Source organism: Thunnus maccoyii, chromosome 10 (genome assembly GCF_910596095.1).
Source record: "Thunnus maccoyii chromosome 10, fThuMac1.1, whole genome shotgun sequence".
Taxonomy (NCBI): Eukaryota; Metazoa; Chordata; class Actinopteri; order Scombriformes; family Scombridae; genus Thunnus; species Thunnus maccoyii.
Genome location: NC_056542.1, coordinates 34,146,339 through 34,166,390, shown reverse-complemented (window position 1 = coordinate 34,166,390; position 20,052 = coordinate 34,146,339). Strand labels below are relative to the sequence as shown.

The 20,052-nt window shown below is 39.9% G+C and overlaps 2 protein-coding genes across 4 annotated transcripts; one reads left to right on the top strand and one right to left on the bottom strand.

Annotated features, from left to right (window-relative positions):
• Positions 1-3,641: 3,641 nt before the first annotated feature.
• Positions 3,642-16,753, bottom strand: gprc6a (G protein-coupled receptor, class C, group 6, member A). 3 transcript variants are annotated; one of them, XM_042424901.1, is made up of 7 exons: positions 16,366-16,753; positions 14,831-14,969; positions 13,115-13,409; positions 10,098-10,865; positions 8,912-9,127; positions 8,513-8,636; positions 3,642-5,936 (listed from the first exon to the last, which is right to left on the bottom strand). In XM_042424901.1, exons 1-7 carry the CDS (start codon positions 16,400-16,402, stop codon positions 4,816-4,818), a joined length of 2,700 nt encoding a protein of 899 aa, XP_042280835.1. In that variant the 5' UTR covers positions 16,403-16,753; the 3' UTR covers positions 3,642-4,815. The 3 variants fall into 3 exon arrangements, with proteins under 3 accessions (XP_042280835.1, XP_042280834.1, XP_042280833.1); XM_042424900.1 differs by having other exon boundaries at positions 16,456-16,753; XM_042424899.1 differs by lacking the exon at positions 16,366-16,753 and having other exon boundaries at positions 14,831-15,764.
• Positions 15,832-20,052, top strand: cnih4 (cornichon family AMPA receptor auxiliary protein 4). Its single transcript, XM_042424902.1, has 5 exons — positions 15,832-15,939; positions 16,956-17,024; positions 17,712-17,824; positions 17,918-18,058; positions 18,171-20,052. Exons 1-5 carry the CDS (start codon positions 15,871-15,873, stop codon positions 18,196-18,198), a joined length of 420 nt encoding a protein of 139 aa, XP_042280836.1. The 5' UTR covers positions 15,832-15,870; the 3' UTR covers positions 18,199-20,052.

Here is a 20,052-nt window from a genome sequence, read left to right as displayed (position 1 = left end):
TTTCCTATTTCTTTTGCAGTTGGACAAAAGAAACAAAAATCCTATTCAGATACAGGTGACATTCTTGCAGGAAATTAGAAGCATGAAGAATATGGTAACACTTTATAATACAGCCCGCGTTTTACAGTATAACTTCCTGTCACTTACCATGTACTTTCCAGGAACCTTCAGTCTAACTTCCTCATATGAATCTGTACATATAAAATACTTACAGGTTCTTACAGGTACTTAATTGCTTGCAGCTTACATTGGAAGAAAACAAGACAATGAGAAACAAGGGAGTAACAATTGGGGATTTAAGTTCATACGTTCTGGGAAGTGTAATCAAATGGGATACAAATGTAACTGTAAGTGCAATAAAAATCAAATGTTTTTGCCCTTTGCTCATGGCAGTTATGATACTCATTTTTTATGCATGTGTGTTTGGCAAGCAAGCTTCACCCACACTCCTGGGATTTATTATGCTTATGTCGGTCCAGCACTGCAGCAGCTCATAACGGGCAAACTTACCTCTCTCAAGTTCACAGCTATGGAAGGCTTGTATTGTCATCCGAGGATGAAAAAATAACAATACAGTAATGTAATAATATACATAGTATATCTTTAATTACACAATAATAAGGTATGCAGGTAGTTATGAAAAATTATTATATTCTTTAGTTACACAGAAACCATTAAGTATGTGCTGTTCTTCCTTCCTTACTCTGTAAGTACAGACGACTTATCTATCTATCTATATAGGTGACAAATTAAAGGAAAACCCACTACAGGTCAGAATGCTTGACCCCTACAGTGAGGGGATCTGTTATGGCTCTGTTATGCTGTTTGGGGCATTTTGCTGGCATGGTTTGGGTCTAATTGTCCACTTAGAGGGAAGCGTCACTGCAAATCAATATAAAGTTATTCTGACTGATCACCTTTATCCTGATGAAACATTTCTATCCTGATGGGAGTGGTCTCTTCCAGGATGACAATGGCCCCATTCATAGGGCATGAGGAGTCACTGAATGGTTTGATGAGTATGAAAATGATGTGAATCATACGCTCTAGCCTTCGCAGTCACCAGATCTCAACCTAGTTGAACACCTATGGAAGATTTTGGACTAACGTGTTAGACCACGCTCTCCACCACCTTCATCAAAACACCAAAGGGATAGAATGGATGGAATATCTTTTGGAAGAATGGTGTTCATCCCTCCAGTTGCAGAGACTTGTAGAATCAATGCCAAGGTGCATTGAAGCTGTTTTGGTGGCATGGGTGGCCCAACATCTTACTACAACACTTTATGTTGGTTTTTCCTTTAATTTGTCACACGTTTGTATGTCATTTTTATACAAAATGTTGGGCCTAATACTAACCCCTGAGGTACCTCACAAGTAATATCCATGCATCTGGATTTATGCTTACCTATCTTTACAAATTGTTGGCTGTTTTCTAAGTAGATCTATAAAAACTCCTACTGCATACTGTTTTTTGTCTATACAATAGGTAATTTTTTCAGTTAATTCAATTAGCATCACAGAGGTTGATCTTTTTGTTCTGAATCCATACTGTCAGTCAGCAATTTGGGAAAACGTGACTGTAGCTATTAACGCTACCAGATGGCACTGTCCAAATTTGGAAAACCCCCTGTGAGGGCAAAGGATGTTGGGAAACGGTTTAGAGAGAAAACCGGAGGAGAAAAGCTATTTTGTTTACTGCGCTGTGAGCAAGCAATGTTTTCCGGTTATAATGGACTGTTTCTGAAGGTAAATATTATGTAAAATGTGACTGTTGATACGAAATATCAAATGATACACATTTTAGGGTAATGGATACCTACAAATTGTAAGATGTTGTATGCTGATGTTTCTGTATTTGTTGGATGTTGACAGACATGCAGACAGTGTATAGAGCATAGTCGTGTGGGGAACCCGATGTAATTTTGTCCCGCCATCACTCTTGTTTGTGCTCCTGGACAGATGCACAAGTCAGTATGTATTTTAGTGTACACATTCATCGGAAAATTTCAAGAACTGTGAATGTATGACTGTGAATTTGTGGGCTCTGTTTGTTATAGGGATGAGCCACTATAGTTATTTTTGCACTCTTTTGTACTAGCCTACATATTTGTAGTTATTTTTGCACTCTTTTGTACTAGCCTACATATTTGTAGTTATTTTTGCACTCTTTTGTACTAGCCTACATATTTGTAGTTATTTTTGCACTCTTTTGTACTAGCCTACATATTTGTAGTTATCTTTGAACTCTTTTGTACTAGCCTTCATATATGTAGTTATTTTTGCACTCTTTTGTACTAGCCTACATATTTGTAGTTATTTTTGAACTCTTTTGTACTAGCATACTTGTTTCTGCGGTATTTGGTAGTGGGTGGTTTAACACCAGTAGTTCATGGTTATTGATACTACGACTGTACAGAATACAGTGAAGAGCCTAGGTGTCTCGCCTTAAGTGATTAGATAGGTTTAGGTGTTACAGTGGATAGAGGAGAGTCCTTCGCTGGTACTGATTTTGTTTATATAAAAGGACTGCATATACAGCAGAAAACCGTCTGCATGTTTTGTTTTAAAGCTTTTATTTTATTTTATTTTTTTTAATCTTAGCTGAACACCAAATTTTCCTGTTCAGAATAAAGACCCCAAAGAGATATTTCTGTGTCCTGTGCCGGTTTAATTTTCACCAGGCCACATATATGTATATGTATGTGTATATGTATGTGTGTGTATATATATATATATATATATATATATATATATATATATATATATATATATATATATATATATATATATATATAACATATATATATATATATATATATATACGGGCACACCCCTAACATATATACATGTTAGGGGTGTGCCCGAATACAAATATGTTATTCAGAAATTTTTTAGGAATATTTGTTTCATACAGATATTTTTTAAAAATATTTGTTTTCGGGAAGAAAAAAACCCATGTCAAATACCAGCACACAGGTCAGTTACATCGCTATCTCAGATCAGCAGATCTCGACGAGGGGAGTCACATCCACCTGCTACATGATGCACATTTCCTAATTTGGACATCACTCCCGGAATTGGGGGTGTTTGCCAGAGATAAAGCTGAGCTACTGACACACGTGAAGTGCTTCCAAGGGACTTTCCATAACCTGTTGTTCCCCTTCTCCTTTCCACAAAGTAAGGTTGTAAAAAATAGGCAATAAATGAAAACTGCAAAGAAAAAATTGCCTTTGAAGTTCTTCCCTACACATTACATGCTGTGCTGTCTCTGTGTTATGGGTGTATAAATAGGTAGAAGTCTGTCTGCAATGAGGTGATGAGTAAAGTTTTGGCTCAGTAGTCAGTGCAGTCATCTATGATCTGGGAGACTCCAGTGCTAGACCCGGTGTGGGGACCTCCTTCATAAGGTAGTTTATTCATGAACACTTATTGTAACACTTTAATTTTCTAAAATTAAAAGCGTAATAAAAACAAAAACAGGATTTTAAGTCTCTTTCCACTTTTATTCGAATACAAATACAAATAATTTTGCTGCCTCAACAAATACAGATACAAATACAAATACTGGGCTCTCTGTACATCTCTAATATATATATATATATATATATATATATATATATATATATATATAATGGCGTGTTACAAGACCCACACACAGTCAATAAATACAAAATGTGAGTTATTACAATACAAATGGTTAACAAGAACCCAATGCACACTTTGTGTTCCAGATATTTGTATTGCACACATGGAGGAAAACGGTGTTTGGGAATGGCCAAAGCTACAGTGATTGTGGAAGAAGGTTGTTGAACGTATATGCCGGAGCAAGAAATTCCTCTTCAAGACAAACTCTGTATATTCAGACTCTACTTAAAGGCCTATGTTGTCACTTTTGATCACTCGTTGTTCAGTGACTTTGGACGTGAGGCCAGGAGGATAAATGCACTCCTCTACAAGAATATGGACATACCCTCTATCAAAATATGAATGTAACAGTCTGTCTTACTTTGGAGAGAAAGACTTACAGTATATCGAAAGGGAAATGCAAAGGGAAAGACACAAACTACTTGTTTAAGGAGCTCTTATTTTCAGAAATTCACAGTTGTAAATGATCTATAAACTGTGTATGTCTAAATGTTAATGTATATGTTCAATATGTCCATATGTTGATGTTAAAATTTAAATAACAATATTATTTTTTAAAATCTACTTTTATGTACTCTATGCATTGCCTCTGTACACTGCCTGTTGGCACCTATGTCCTATCAGACTCAAACTTAGTTTTATGGCACTTACTCATGTTGTTCTCTCCTGACTAGATCCCTGCTTGTGTTGTATCAGCTCTCAGATGTTTGCCGCTTTGGATAAAAGTGTCTGCTAAAAGAAATTTTAATTGTAAATTGTAAAAATGGCCTTTTTTCATGATCTTTCATAATGTACAGTAACATCTGCTTTCTGAAACACTCCAATCAGAGAACACCATTCCACTACTCTGGTTGTTGGCCAGGGTCACATAGGATGTCATGAAGACAAATAGTAGATACAAAAATAGACTTAAAACACAGAAATGGACTCAGGTCCTGTAAAATGTACCCATGTTAAATAGTGACAGTTTTTTTAAATATATATTTTTGGTGCATTTTAAGCATTTATTACAGTGACATTAGAGAATAGACAGGAAACAAGGGCAAGAGAGAGACAAGGAGGCGACATGCAACAAGGTTCTGCTGCCAGAATCGAAACACTGACCTTGTGGTTATGTGGAATGTGTCTTAACCAGTGGGCTACTGGGACATGCCAAATAGTGCCACTTTATATGCTGGTGCTTCTTCTGAGGCAGTGGTGTCGTGTGATTGAACCTCTGTGCAAACTTGTGCAGGTGGTCCAGACTCTGCAGTTTGTCACCACATCAGGTTTGAGAGAAGTGGCTGCAGGCAGGGAGAGGGACGGAGCACTGATGATGCAATGCTGACTGCTGGTCTGTTGCTCTGACACTGAACTTTCAGACATAGGGACGGACTGTGCGGTTTTACTGGAATATTCATACAGTTCCTTCCTGAAAGCGCTCTTTGTGTTTTGTTCCCTCTTAAAAAGGATTATATAGCACTTTGTGAAGAAATGACAACTAAGGATGCCATAATTGGAAATGAGAATGACCACCATCTCCACAGCGGGCAGGTACACTCCTGAAGTGGTAACGTAAACAGGAACAAAGAGCAGCCAGGAGATGAGGTAGAGCAGCATGCTGAAGGTGATGAACCTCGCCTCGTTGTACTGCTGTGGTAATTTACGCCCTTTGAAGGCACAGATGAAACACACAAAGGCCAAGATGGCTATATAGCCCAACATCACCCCAAAGCCCAAATATGAGCCCTCATGGCAGTATTCCAGCAGAGTGGTTGGAGACTTGATGATGTCATTAAATGGGCTTTTTAGGACCAGCCAGCATATGCAGGTGGTTGCCTGTAAGGCCACACAGACAATGACGATGACAAAAGGCTGGTAGAGCCTCCGTAGAACCTCCTGCAGCGCGGGGTTGAACTGGAAGGCCAGCAGGATCTGCAGGGACTTAACCAGGATGCAGGAGACACACAGAGTGAAGCTGATGCCAAAGAGCACTTGTCGAGCCTTACACTGGAAGCTGTTGGGTCGGCCTACAAACAGCATGGAGCTGATGAAACTGACAACCAGAGAGAACAGGATGACCTGGCTCAGTGGACCCCCAGCAGCCTTCACTACAGGAGTGTCACGCTGATGTAGAAACAGAGCAGACACCAGGAGAGCCAGGAGGATGCCCAGGGCTGAAAATGTCAAGAGCACCACAGCAAAGCCATCCTGCCAGGAGAAGAAGAGCAGGGCTTTGGGCAGGCAGTTGGAGCTGCCTTCAGGAGACCACTCTGTGCTTGTGTCGCAGCTCAGACACTGGTCCATATCTGGAGGAGTGGAGGAGCACAGGTAAAGGTACAATATGACTCAATCTATCAATCACATGCAGGTTCATATAGCATTTGACTGTGTGTGCTTGTGGTGCAAGTATTTCATTCCTAACTTGGTTATTCAGCTAACTTGGTTTTAGGTTAACATGCATCACAAGTAGATGTGAATAACCAGGGAGGCTGGAAGTCAAAGGCAACTGGATTTCGTTGTTTCAGTCTTGCAGACATTTCACAGACATTCAGATCTTTTTGGGTGATTCACAAGTTGATGATAGACAAGGGTTGTGAGGTTTGAGTTTAGATCTTAGGGTCACATGACATTCATGTGAGAGTTGCATTAAGTGTAAACTGCCTGGGAGGGAATGTCAGGATGGTGCTGTAGCTAAGAAGTTTCACACTGGTTTTAATGTTGTTCAGGTGTTTCACTGTGGGCAGAGGTCTGTTCAACCAACACAACCCCATAACCTGAGTGGCTGACAGTCTTCACAGACTATTACAGATCTCTAAAGCCCTGTTTCGACCAAAAGTTCCAGGTACTTTGGAACCAGAGGAACTAATCTCAGGAACTAAACCTGGAACTTTAAGTCCTTGTTGTGCCGTCGTGTTTGCATTTCCACTGCATCTGAGGAACCAGGTAGATCATGCAAATTAAACTTATGAGGAATTAGAAAAATATGGTGGGCCTTGAAATGTAGCATTCACACATGAGAAAAAAACAACACAGATTTGTCCTGTTGTTCTTTGTTTTTACTCCTACATGAGTTAGATAAAACTAATGAATTAAAAGGAGAAATGCAGAGGGGAAATCTGAAACTAAGAGTGTCTGTCTCCACAGTAAATCATCTGTTGAGTGTTTGATGGTTATTTATTTCTGCTTTAGAACATAACCGCTATGAAACAATTAGAAAATAACATTTTTTTTTTCTCTCATTCACTGGCTTTGTTCTTGCTACTGCCTCTCCCTCTCTTCATTCTCACTCTAGCTCGCTCGATCACCGCTGCACTCTCTCTCTCTCTCTTTTAATGTTAACAAACAAAGAGCAATGTCCTCCCCTCATCCTAAACTGGTCCTAAATTGATACTAGTTTACTTCCTTGTTTTATGAATGAAGCAGTACTTTTGAAGCAGCCGTGCTGTGTGTTTGACCAATCAGCGGCGGTCATCCCTGCAAACCCTGCCTCCAAAGTTCCTGTACTTTTAGATAGTACTACCCCTCGCAGCAGGGACTTTTTGGGGGTAAAACAATCTCCCAGGAACTTAATTTAGACTTTGGTCCCTCTGGTGGAAACGCAGATAGAGGAACTGAGTGCCTCAAAAGGTTCTTAGTCCCTGGGGAAAGCTCCTGCAGTCAAAGAGTGCAGGAGCTGTGTTAAGAGACAGGCTTATACTGATTTACCACCACATTAAATAGGTTTAATATGGGTATAATGTACCTGGCAGTGATAAGAGATGAGTTGACACAGAACTTTTTTCCATTTTCAATCAAACTTCATCAAACTTTGTTTATATAGCACCTTTCAAATTAAACTAATGCAATTCAAGTGCTTTACAAGCAATTAACAAAACAAACAAACAAAGCAGACCATTTGGGGACTCCTGTTACATTAAATGAACTCAAAGAGGCCATCTTCAGTATGAAAAGAGAAAAGTCTTCAGGGTAGGATGGTATTCCACCCGAGTTTTATTCAACTGTCTGGGATGAACTTGGAGAATACATGTTAGATATGATTCTAGCTGAAACTGAAAAGAGTTCCTCTCTTGGCAATGTCCACGTGGCTTTACTTGCTGTCTTACCTAAACCAAATAAGGACCCCACTCTATGCAGTTGCTATAGGACCTCAAGAATTTTATGTGCCAAAGTAAAGGCATACTCCAAAGTCTTGACCTCCAGGATTAAGACACATATGACCAAACTTGTGCATTATGACCATACCGCTTTTATAAAGTCCCGTCTGGTGGGAGACAACTTTAACAGATTACTTCATGTGTTACACTTTTCAAGAATTTAACACCCAGTGCTGTATTGTCACTTGATGCAGAAAAAGCCTTTGATTGGCTTGAGTGGCAATACCTATGTTAGGTACTTGAGAAGTTTGGCTTAAGCAAGGACTGGGTGCCACCAGTATCAGTGTTACAATAAAGGGTGGCAATTCTTGTGATGTTGACTGATGTTAACAACAAAATTTTGCAGTTGGCCTCCAGGTAGTCTACACATAGTGAAATGAAGAAGAGATGAGAGTGTGCAAACGAGACTGAGCGTCACATTTGTCTAATTTTCATGGATCATCAGATGTGGTGGACACATTAACAGTAATGTGGCTCCTTAGTTCTTGGAGCTGTATAGTTGAAAACAGGCTAGGTGGCTTGAGTCAATCAACTATATCTGCTTTACAGACATCAGCACTGAGTGCATTCAAAATTTTCCAATATTTCACAAAAATCAAAGTTTAGAGAAAAGTCTGTAAATACTTCAGAGCATGGTTATTAGTCATTGTGCATCCATGTGCAGTGCCATTTTGTGTGTGTGTGTGTGTGTGTGTGTGTGTGTGTGCGTGTGGAGGGGAGTGTCTTGCCTGTGTCATTAGAGTAGTAGTTCTCTGTACAGTTGACACACTGGTAACAACAGGTATGTTGACCCTCTGCTGTTTTCTTGAACTCTCCAGGGACGCAGCTATTGGAGCATTTCGAGATGAAGTGCTGAGGAAGGCAGGGAGAGACCATATCACCATTCATTATTCTATTCTACTGCTATTGTTAATTTTCTTACGGTATTTTACACCATGATCTACCATTAGTTTCCACATATATGACAAAACTTGTATATTAAAACTGAAATCCTCTCCTTCGGTATTGCTTATGTTAGTTTTAATAATCTGCATGTTGTCAGTAAACACACACTGCTGCGGGTAGGTGTGAGCGTCACTGTGTGTGTATGTACAAAATGATATGAGGGCAGCAGAATGAGGGCCTACCCTCAGGACCAGCAGCTGTTCAGAGGTGTTGTGGTTGGTGTAGGTGAAGTTTTTTTTGTCTAGGTGATACTCAGCCACAACATCATGGACATGAATGTTCCCTTCATGTGACCTCCACATCGTCACATCATAACCCAGGTTGATGTCTCCTCTGTCATCAAACGTATAGTTCTTCCCTCCAAGGTTAAACTCCTGCTTCCACAGAGCTTGTAGCACCTATATGAAACATTTCATTTATCAATTTAAAGCTTTTGATAAGTCTATTAGACCAGGCCAACTTGACTGGAAAGGGACAGGCATATATACTGTATAACTAGACTTTAGAGGACCTTCAATTAACTGTATTAAGCCCCTCTCCTTTAGCCCAAAGTTTAAAGCACTTCATAGTATTTTAGCATCAAGAAAACATTACCACAATGACTGTGGCACAATTAGTATAATTACTATAAACAATGTGCTCTGCCTTACTGTTTCCCTACAAGAAAAAATAGCAACATTTTATTTTTTGTATATATTCCTAGAAAGAAACTGATATGTAACTGTAAACTCTGGTGTACAGTGAATACTGTGTAATTGGGTACTCATTATAGGGGAAATAGATATAGTGTTCAGTTGGCACACTTCCAGACAGTCTTAGTGAGTGCACAGCAGGTCAGCCGAACATGCAAAAATGTGAAATATATCTATATGCAAAAATACAATTCAACATACATGAAAAAGTTGAATGAATGATGATATATGTATTTACCTGAGTTTAAATTGAGCAGGTTTTTTTTCAAGGAAATCCTTCTGGAATCAACAGCTGCTCATAAACTCAACACAACTAAATAACTGTCTCAGAACTGTGTCTCTATTTTAGTACCACATTGTGAAGTTCTTACCAGGAAACGTTCATTCAGAAAAACACCTGTTTGAGCAGTTGCACAGGTATGAGGAGGGTGTTGCCAGTTTCTTCAATCAAGTCTTTATGGCAATCATGCAAAGGTGTCACATTTAATGCGACAATGATCTGTCTGAATAGCCAAACTTTTATCCTTGGTTTTTCTATGAATTTAACCTAACCATTATCCTAACTGTCTGTAACACTATAACCCCTAAAATTAACCCTGACAACCTTATAAATACAACAAAAGCACACAAACACAAACACACACACACACACACACACACTCAAGTATGTGAATACCTCCCAGGGTTGCAGTGTGCCTGGTGTTTTGCAGTTTCTGCTCCTGCAGATAGAGGCCACAGCCTGAGCGATGGCGCTCACAGCCATCTCAACACTGTAGGTAGTGTCAGCATGAGTGTGTTCTCTGAGGGTCTTCACAGCTTTGGACGGCAGCTTGTAGAACTCTTGCAGGAAGAGGTTATTCCCTGTGTAGTTGTGTCTGTCTGCCTCCAGCCTGCTCAGATACTCACTGAAGGATGATAGGTTTCCACTTTTGAAGGTGAAACCTACGATGTGTCCTATGTCCTTCAGGGTTAAGTTTTCCAGCACAGAGCTGGAGGAGGACCAGCCGTCACTGGCCACCCACACTTTTCTCATTGACTCCATGTTCTGTCCTGCTGTCAGCACCTGTTTCCTCAGCTCTTGGTAAAGCTGCTTCATATGAAACGGCTTAGCAAATGACACGATCACCTGTACCTTAGGATGCTTGAAGATGGTTGTGGCAGCCTGGCTGATAGCAGAGCACACATCCTGACTGGTTACAGACTGAGGAAGAATTAATTTGAAGGCCACACAGATCCCCTTCTCTGAGGCCTGGGACACAAACTTGTCAAGTGCAGATCGTCCGTATTCTCCATCTGTGGTAACTATTCCCACCCAGTTCCAGCCATAGGAACTGAGCAGTCTGACCATGGCAGCTGTCTGATGCTCGTCATTAGGAATGGTCCTCATGAAGGCAGGGAAGCGACTCTTATCACTCAGAATCACAGCCGTTGATGAATAACTTATCTGGAGGAGAGAAAACCAATGATTTTATTCTCATGAGATGTGTCATTTCCATTTAAGTACATGACAAATAAGGGGGAAAAAAGTAGGTTATAACGATGTATTATTCACATGGAAACAAGTAGGTTTTCTCATTATAATGTGAAAAAATACTTGTAATAACAGGAAAGGTGTTTGAAATATTAGACCGTCTCTGTATCTCACAAAAACAGCAGTGTTGGATGCATGTGCACATTTGAATGGATCGATCAAGTCTTTTAGGGCTAACACATAATGAAACTCCTTTATTACTAAGCAGCCTAGATGGGGTTGTTATCAGCATGCAGACCCTTCCAAGAATATAGTCCACTCTGCTTCTCTACTGGAGAAAGAACCATGGGATGTGATTGTCATAATAAAAGCACCTACTATTATGAAAAACATTATTATTATAATGAGAAAAGTATTTCAAAATGAGGAAATACTTTTTCTTGTTTAAATGAGAAAAGTTTCTAGTTATAACAAGATATTTTCTTGTTATAATAAGAAAGGTAGACGTATATTTCTTTTACTAAAGGTGGCAGCCCTGCGCTGACGTATAAAAGAAATGAGGCTAAAAAAGTCAAGTTTGTCCTGAGGGTGGCACTAGAGGAAAAGGTCAATGCAGTCATAATTTATATTTGTACTTTTCCTGCTACATGGGAAAAAAGTACTTTGATCTCTTTTGGCTTTCATGGCAGATATATGAAGTTCAAAGTTGATATTTTGCCCTGATAATGGTACTTACGGAAGCCAAAAGGTGGTATTTTTTTATCTCCATGCACAAGATAATAACTTGTTCCTACATGATATTAACTTGTGCGCACAAGATAAAAAAAAAAATCACCTTTTGGGAGTTTAGGGGCTCTGTAAAAAACATAGCAAATTGACTATTCAAATAAAGCAATGAACGCCACCATGTTTCTAACATAATTGAAAAAAATCAACAAACCATTAAAAGCTATAAATGCAACTTACCCCCGAGGTCTTTAAAGCATAGGCCTATCATGCCTTTACTGTACAGATACTAACCTGTTCCCACAAGATAATCATCCTGTACGCACAAGATAATAACTTGTTCACACAAGATAATTAACTTGTACGCACAAGATAATAACTTGTTCACACAAGATAATTAACTTGTATGCACAAGATAATAACTTGTTCAGACAAGATAATAACTTGTTCACACAAGATAATAACTTGTTCACACAAGATAATAACTTGTTCACACAAGATAATTAACTTGTATGCACAAGATAATAACTTGTTCAGACAAGATAATAACTTGTTCACACAAGATAAAAACTTGTGCACACAAGATAAAAAAATACCACCTTTTGGGACGTTAGGGGCTCCGTAGGTACTTGACAATAAAACAAGCTTTTAAAATACAACACATTGTTAAAGATGAAACCAGTGGTTTCCAACCTTTTTGGCTTTTGACGTCTTACAAAAAGCAGTGTGTAGTCGGGGTCACATTTCACATGTCTATGAGTTGTTAACAGCTCCACCAAATAGTGATTTTTCCCTCTAAACTTCTCACATGCTTTCATTTCAATAAATGTTCAAATGATCCAATATTTCAGCAAAAATCAAATTTCTTCTTTCCTCTCCCATTAATCATCTCACCACCCCTCAGATTTATCTGCTGACCCTTTGGAGGGGCCCGACCCCTTGGTTGGGAACCACTGGACTAAACTAGCTAACTGTATATAAAGTAGTGTAAACTAGCTCCACCTCCAGCAGCTACAACAGTAACATGCTGCTCTAACACTGATGCTTCACTATTAATAATCTAATGATGTCATATATAATAATATATCAGTCAGAGGGACCAAACCACTACTTTTACTGCAATACTTTAACTACATCAAGCTCATAATACTTATGTACTTTTACTGCAATACTTTTACTACATCAAGCTCATAATACTTATGTACTTTTACTGCAATACTTTAACTACATCAAGCTCATAATACTTATGTACTTTTACTGCAATACTTTAACTACATCAAGCTCATAATACTTATGTACTTTTACTGCAACACTTTAACTACATCAAGCTCATAATACTTATGTACTTTTACTGCAATACTTTTACTACATCAAGCTCATAATACTTATGTATCTTTAATTAAGTAGGATTTTTCATGCAGGACTTTCACTTGTAATGGAGTATTTTTATATTGCTGTATTGATACTTTCGCTTAAGTAAACAATCAAAAACTTACTTGTGGAATCATCATGAGGGTCATTTGCCGGGCTATAGCAACAGATATTTCAGAGTGAGAGGCTCCTACAATGGCCACGACTAGTTGGCCACATGCGGAGGCGTTGCCTCCTGTGTAGCAGCGGGTCTGCTGGGTGAAGTACGCTGTGGCCCTCAGAGATGTGCTGACATCAGAGCAGGAGTCCTGGATCTGGTAGCCCAGAGTGATGTTAAGAGCAGCCAGCAGAGGGGATTTGTTCATGATCTCTACTGCATTGATCATAGCCAGAGCTGATGTCAGGCCTTTTTCATCAAACCTGTGTTTAACAGTATCTTTTGTTAATACAATACAATATACAGTGTATAATAGGATTTACTTACCATGTACAGAATATTACTACACACTATCATTGTATACTGTATATACACTCACTGGCCACTTTATTAGGAACACCTGCACAATCTAATGCAATCGAATACAACAGCTCAGCTGCTTATTATTGAGGTCGTAGTGGGTAGTGGTGGTGTACTGGAGTGCATTATATTGAAAGGTGTTTCTAATATTTTTCCTCCTTCATTTCCAGTTGTGCTCATAAGTTTACATACCCTGGCAGAATTTGTGAAATATTGGCCATTTTTTGGAAAATATGACTGATCATGCTGAAAACTTTTCTTTTATTTAGAGATAGTGGTCAGTTGAAGCCATTTATTTTCACATAATTGTGTTTACAGTTTTTCAAATCATAATGATAACTGAAATCACCAAAATGGTCCTGATCAAAAGTTTACGTACCCTTGAATGTTCGGCCTGATAATAAAACACAAGTTGACACACAGCTTTAAATGGCTATGAAGGGTAAGTTTCCACAACTGTGACTCGTTTGATTGTCATTAGTGTCTGTGTTTTAATAGTCAATGAGGTTCTCAGTTCTTGAGAGACCTCTGCACATTTCATCTATGCTGCTCTGACTTTACTGGATACTGAGCCATGGGGAAAGCAAAAGAACTGTCAAAGGACCCACAAGAAAAGGTCATTGAACTTTATAAATCAGGAAAAGGATATGAAAAAATATCCAAAGATTTGAAAATGCCAATCAGTAGTGTTCAAGCTCTGATGAAGAAGTGGAAAATTAGGGGTTCTGTTGATACCAACCCATCGTCAAGTACAACAACAAAGATTTCAACCACAACTGCTAGGAAAATTGTTCGCAACTTCAGCTGAAATACAGGCTTCTCTGCAAAAACGTGGTGTGGCTGTTTCAAGATGCACAATAAGGAGGTATTTGAACAAAAATGGGTTGCATGGTCGAGTTGCCAGAAAAAAGCTGTTACTGCACTTACGCCACAAAACAGCCTGCTTACAATATGCCAAACAGCACCAAGACAAGACAAGCCTCAAAACTTCTGAAAAAAATCATCAGGATTGTTATGTATATTCTTATTATTATTATATCTTAATACTTGCATTTAGTACACTTTAAGTACATTTAAATTGTGGTATTACTACTTCTATGTTACTTCTTCCTCTATTGAAAAATAATGAACATCACGTTGTATTGTCTCATAATTCCTCACAGGATTAAATGACTTGATTAAGATACCTGAAGTTTATGTAACAGTTTTGGGAGTTTGGGTAATTGCACCCATAGGACAAATATGATAAATACAGACTTGGAGTAAACAAAAAGGTAAAACATTGTCTGTTTATTATTGATTGTCTCAGACTGAATGGACTTACCTGACACACGGCTGAAGGTGAGGTGCAAATGAGTTGTTCTGTTTCTCTACATCTTCATGAATGGGGAAGATTCCTCCAATAATGATATCTCCTGGGGCTGTAGCTCCAGGCGCTCTGATGTCCTTTTCAGTGGCATGTCCTATTTCCAGAATAATAAGGAAAACTATGACATGCAAATAGATTCGACGAGCAACCCAGGCCATGCTACTGTTTTCTCTGCTATCCCTCTGTGTGTGGTTTCTAAACTCTCTTTACCCCTCTTACTGGGCTCTCTGTGTCTCTTTACCTCCGGCAGAGTGATACTCTCCTTTTTAAGCATCTTTACTGGGCTCAAAGAAAATTACCTCTTGCTTCCTGCTCCAGAGCTCACTATTCTCATATTCTCCCCTGCAGCCCTGCCCACTTCTTCATGAGTGACAGCAGGTTGAGTCACTGATCTGCAGAAGCAGCTTTCATCATGTTTGTTGTGCATAAGTCATTCTGGACTCTCAATTAATGGATTGAAAATAGGACTGTGGGACACTTTACCTTCCACCACTTGTAAACAAACTAATTGAAATGCATGAACACAAACTGCAAACACACACATACATGTGTCAATCATTTTGGCACATGAACAGATTTTCTGTGTACTGGGTAACACTTAGCTGTATGGTATTTGTGTTAACTATGAAATTATGAGGTAACTGTTGATACTAAGCTATTGGTACTAATTATATATTGGCACTATAATGTTTTTAATATTATATGATGAGTTAATGGAGACAGTAACTGAATAAACATTCAGTAATTGTCTGTACAAGAAACTCATGACAGGAAAGAGGGAGAAGGACATCTACACATTGACACTGAGCTCAGAAATCATGTTTCTGCTATGTTTTAGTCAAATAAAAAAAGCGCACACACGTTCACCCATCTTGGGGATTGCCGTGGCTGTGCTGTCTCTCCAGTCCGCTAGGTGGCAGTGATACATTCTAATAACAGTCACCGTGTCGGATGGGATACTGGCTCGAGAAGTGGCCGGAAAAGGAAGAAAAAAAATGGAAGCGGCAGTGTTCATTCTGTCACTTGTCGACTGCTGTGCATTGATTTTTCTCTCGGTCTACTTTGTATCCTTCTCACTAGTGTGTTTTCTTGTGTGTGTGGTGCGTGTACGCGAAATGTGTTATCTTGTCGAGAGCTCCTGAGAATTTCATTTTCTGTATCAGCAAATGAACGTTAGCAGCCGAGCTAACCGGTCAGTCGTCTTTCTACAAGTGTGTGACAGACGAAGCTGTTTAACAGTGTAACGATGTGACAAAGTGTGGCCAAAAGACTGCAAATGCATCATGAACGCTGGATTGAAGGTTTTACCTCAAGATAGCCATAGTTGGAGATAAAACCGTTAGCTTGAGCAATCTATTGCGGTCTCGGTTAGCCCCAGTTTGTGCCTCATGTATCGGTAGATATTCACTCACAGAGAAAACATCAGTTTCTCTCAAAGATCATTAACCAGCAATATTTAAAAACCCACAAGCTCGTTTTAAAGCACTTACTGCTGTTCTGAAAATCTACAAAGACTCTTCTAACCATCTGGATAAAAAAATCAGTCAGCTACACGACAAGAAAGCTTTTTAAGCCGTTACCCAAATTGTGACATTCCTGACCAAGTAGCCGGCGGGCTGCCATCTTTGTTGTGACACAGGAAGAGAAGGGCAACTTGGGAAACGAGTTAAAAATCTTTCTTATGATTCAGCAGGAGAAATATTTTTTCATCCAGATGGTTTGAAGAGTGTTTGTGGATTCTGGAAATACTGTTTGAACGGATATAAGTGTTTTTAAACGAGCTTCTGGGGTTTGATCTTGTAGAGAAACTGATGGTTGTATGTTGGTGTGTGACTGAATGTCTGCTGATAGATGAGACACTAACTGGAGCTGGGTCAAGGTTGGTGATAGGCTCACGTCTCAGGCCAGAAGCCATAAAACTAGCTATCTAATGTTGCTTTGGCTGTCTGTTGTCAGTCTAATCCTGTTGTCAATTTCAGTTAGTTAGCTGATAGATACAGGGAATGACGATGTTGACATCCAAGATATATTTTATGTATTCAACAGTCGCCAGTATATGACACCTTGACTTAAAGCTCAGATCATCACCCTGTCTGATCTGGAATGTGACTACATCAATGCCAGAGCCTGCTGCTCCAAGCTCAACAAAGTAAGTCTGGATTGCTATCAGATGAAACTTGTATATGCGCACCTCACAGATGTTTACTCTAGGGCTGTAACTCGAGGCTTCGCTTGTATTCGAACATAAAAATCAGTCTTCGAATATTTGTATATGTATTTTTCTTTCCGGGGGGCGGTGGTCTGATAGGAAGAGGAGGGGGGGAAGAGAGAGGGAGAGATGACGGAGGCAGTGGGGGAGGATGAGTCTCACGGTGCAGGTGCCTCCTCCTCCTCTCCACTCCGCTGGCCATCCTCAGTGTGGCTCATCAGCTCACACTGAAGCGGCTTCTTCCGGTGGGGAAGCAGGCTGCTGTCTCTGTCTCAGACAGGCAGGAAAAGAGACAGTAGTAAGCAGCTACACATTGGGGAGAACAGGGTAACAGGCGTGACACGGGGACCCGCCAGAAGAAGAAGAAGAAGCAGCAGCAGCAGCTTCAGCTCGAGCTGGACGCCAAACAAAACACCGGCGGGCGGAGAGGAGGAGACTCGCTCTTCCCAGCTGCCGTCTGTCATCTCTCTCTCACTCTCCAACCGCTGCCGCCTCTTGTATAACATGCCGGTGTCTGTTTGATTGCTAAAGCTGTTTTTAAAATGCTGTAGAGAGAGGCTTATTAGTATTCTGATCTATAAGCGCTGTTTTTAATGTGTATATATGTTTGATATTTTGTGTGTTCAGTGGGTAATTCCAGAGATGGTTGGCCAGTGTCTGTCCACTATGCTGATGTTGGTCTCCATGCACTGGTTCATCTTCCTCCTCAACCTGCCTGTAGCAGCCTGGAACATTTATAGGTACACTGCCAAGATTTGATCCATATCGCACAGAGTTCATGTCAAGCGAGGCTGCTGGGTTTTACTCTCCGCTGGTCCCTGTTGTTCCTGCAGGTATGTGAAGGTTCCGATGGGGAATATGGGCGTGTTTGACCCCACTGAGATCCACAACCGGGGTCAGCTCAAGTCCCACATGAAGGAGGCCATGATCAAACTGGGCTATCACCTGCTCTGCTTCTTCATTTATTTGTACAGGTATGAGTCACAGCATCTATAGACACACATGATCATTGTCTGTATAATAGTGCTGGCTGTTAGTGCACTGTCAGTTCTGTATTAACACATCTGCCACCACTGTTTTTTCCAGCATGATCCTGGCTCTGATCAACGACTGAAGCACTCAACTTACTCTCTGACCCTGGCTGCCAAATTTCAAACTCCTGGGTTTGCTGTTTCTCCCCTCACATCCTGCTCTTGTACTGTATGCATAAAACCTCTCAGAACTGCTGTGCTGAATACAACAGCAGAGTTTTGACTTTAAGATAATACTAAGGTTAATATTTAACCATTTAACACTTCAATAGCATCATGACAAAAAAAACCCCAAAAACTGTAAAAAAAATCAATAAAATCCTCAGTGTTTACACAGTGAAAAGGCCATTCTGGGTATTATCAGAGTACCCAATTTATTTCTCCCCAACTTCAGTGTTTTTTACCACGAAGCCAAATAAGGTAAAAACACCAGTATTGTTTCCACTCGATGTACCACTTCACATTATGTTTAGTACCTAAAACACTTTGCCAATTCTCAAGATCCCAAAACCTTTCAGTTTAACAACTGGAAGATGTTTGGGCTGTAGTTGATTTACTTGCAGCAGCAGCTTGTAGAGTGGAGCAGGTGAATCTGTATTAAACCCTGCAGGTACAGTATAGTCTTCTTATCAGCTGGCGTTCTGTCAGATAGTGAAACATGTAGCTCCGTGTTTGGCTCCTGCCATCAGTTTATCAACCTGTTCATGATGCACGGTTCAACACACAGTGGACTGTTTAGTCTTCAGCTGTTTGATTTTGGCTTTTTATTGACAAGAATCAGACCGAAGCCTCTGTAATGACCTCTGTAATCACCTACTCAGCCATCACTTTCTACTTTATTTTTTTTCCCACTTGTGCCTTTTCTTCTTCCACAAGTGAAGTAACTTAACAGTGTCAATTCTAAGTTCTTAGCAGACATATTATCATCTCAATCCATATGATGAGATTCATGAATCCGGTATATAGTGGTGTGAAAATAGTTGTCTATTTTTTTTTTAGTGTCTTGTTTTTTTAGATAATGAACTCATCTCTCACAAGCACTGAGCGTACGTGCACGTCATCTGGCAGCTGTAGTCTTGGTGCTGTGATCAGGTGTCTGGTCCTCACGTTCTCACCATCCAGAAGTAACAAAACAGATGTGGAAGATATTTGCTTTGTGATGGTATTGAAGTGTAGTTAAAAGATTAGATCACTAATCCTGTTCTGAGACTTTTTATGCATACATACCCTACCAGACATCCAGTATTACACTCCATCAGTAACGCTGATTAATATACAGGCAGATCTAACTAACTATGAGTCTATGTGTGTTCATTACTAAACTGGTCAGTCTCTGTGATGTGCTGCTGCTGCACCACTGTGGGCAGAATGAATGACAATCACACTACAACTCACACACACACACACACACACACACACACACAGATCAGCCCTCTCTCACCGTATCTGCGCCAAAGTCTCCTGTCTGTCGTGCTGGAAGGATGTCACATCACAGAGCTGGATGATGTTTGAACTCCGGGTCAAAGTGTTTCGCCATAAATATGTTGTTCTGTTCAGTCTGGAAATAATTGATGTTATTACTGTACGAGTGGCAGTTTGGATTTGACCTCAGTCATCACGCACTGATGTTGTTGAAGTCTGACATTCCCTGTTTTTTTGAAAGTTCCCTGCATCAGGAGTTGTCTCAGCTTCTCACTGGGATGACGGATGTGTGCGCACTCCTCTTTATTTGGTGAAATGTATAGACTGCTCTGTGTTATGAAAAGCCTCTACTGTGAGCTGTATGTGCAGATATTCTGGAGCCATTTCTCTCTTCAGTAAACTAAAGAGGGCTGCTGGTGATTCCATTCATGTCTGATTCACACTAAACTGTCTGATGCAGTTTTAAGTTTCTTTTTTGAGAGATGTGGAGTTTCATAAATAAATCTGAAAGTGAA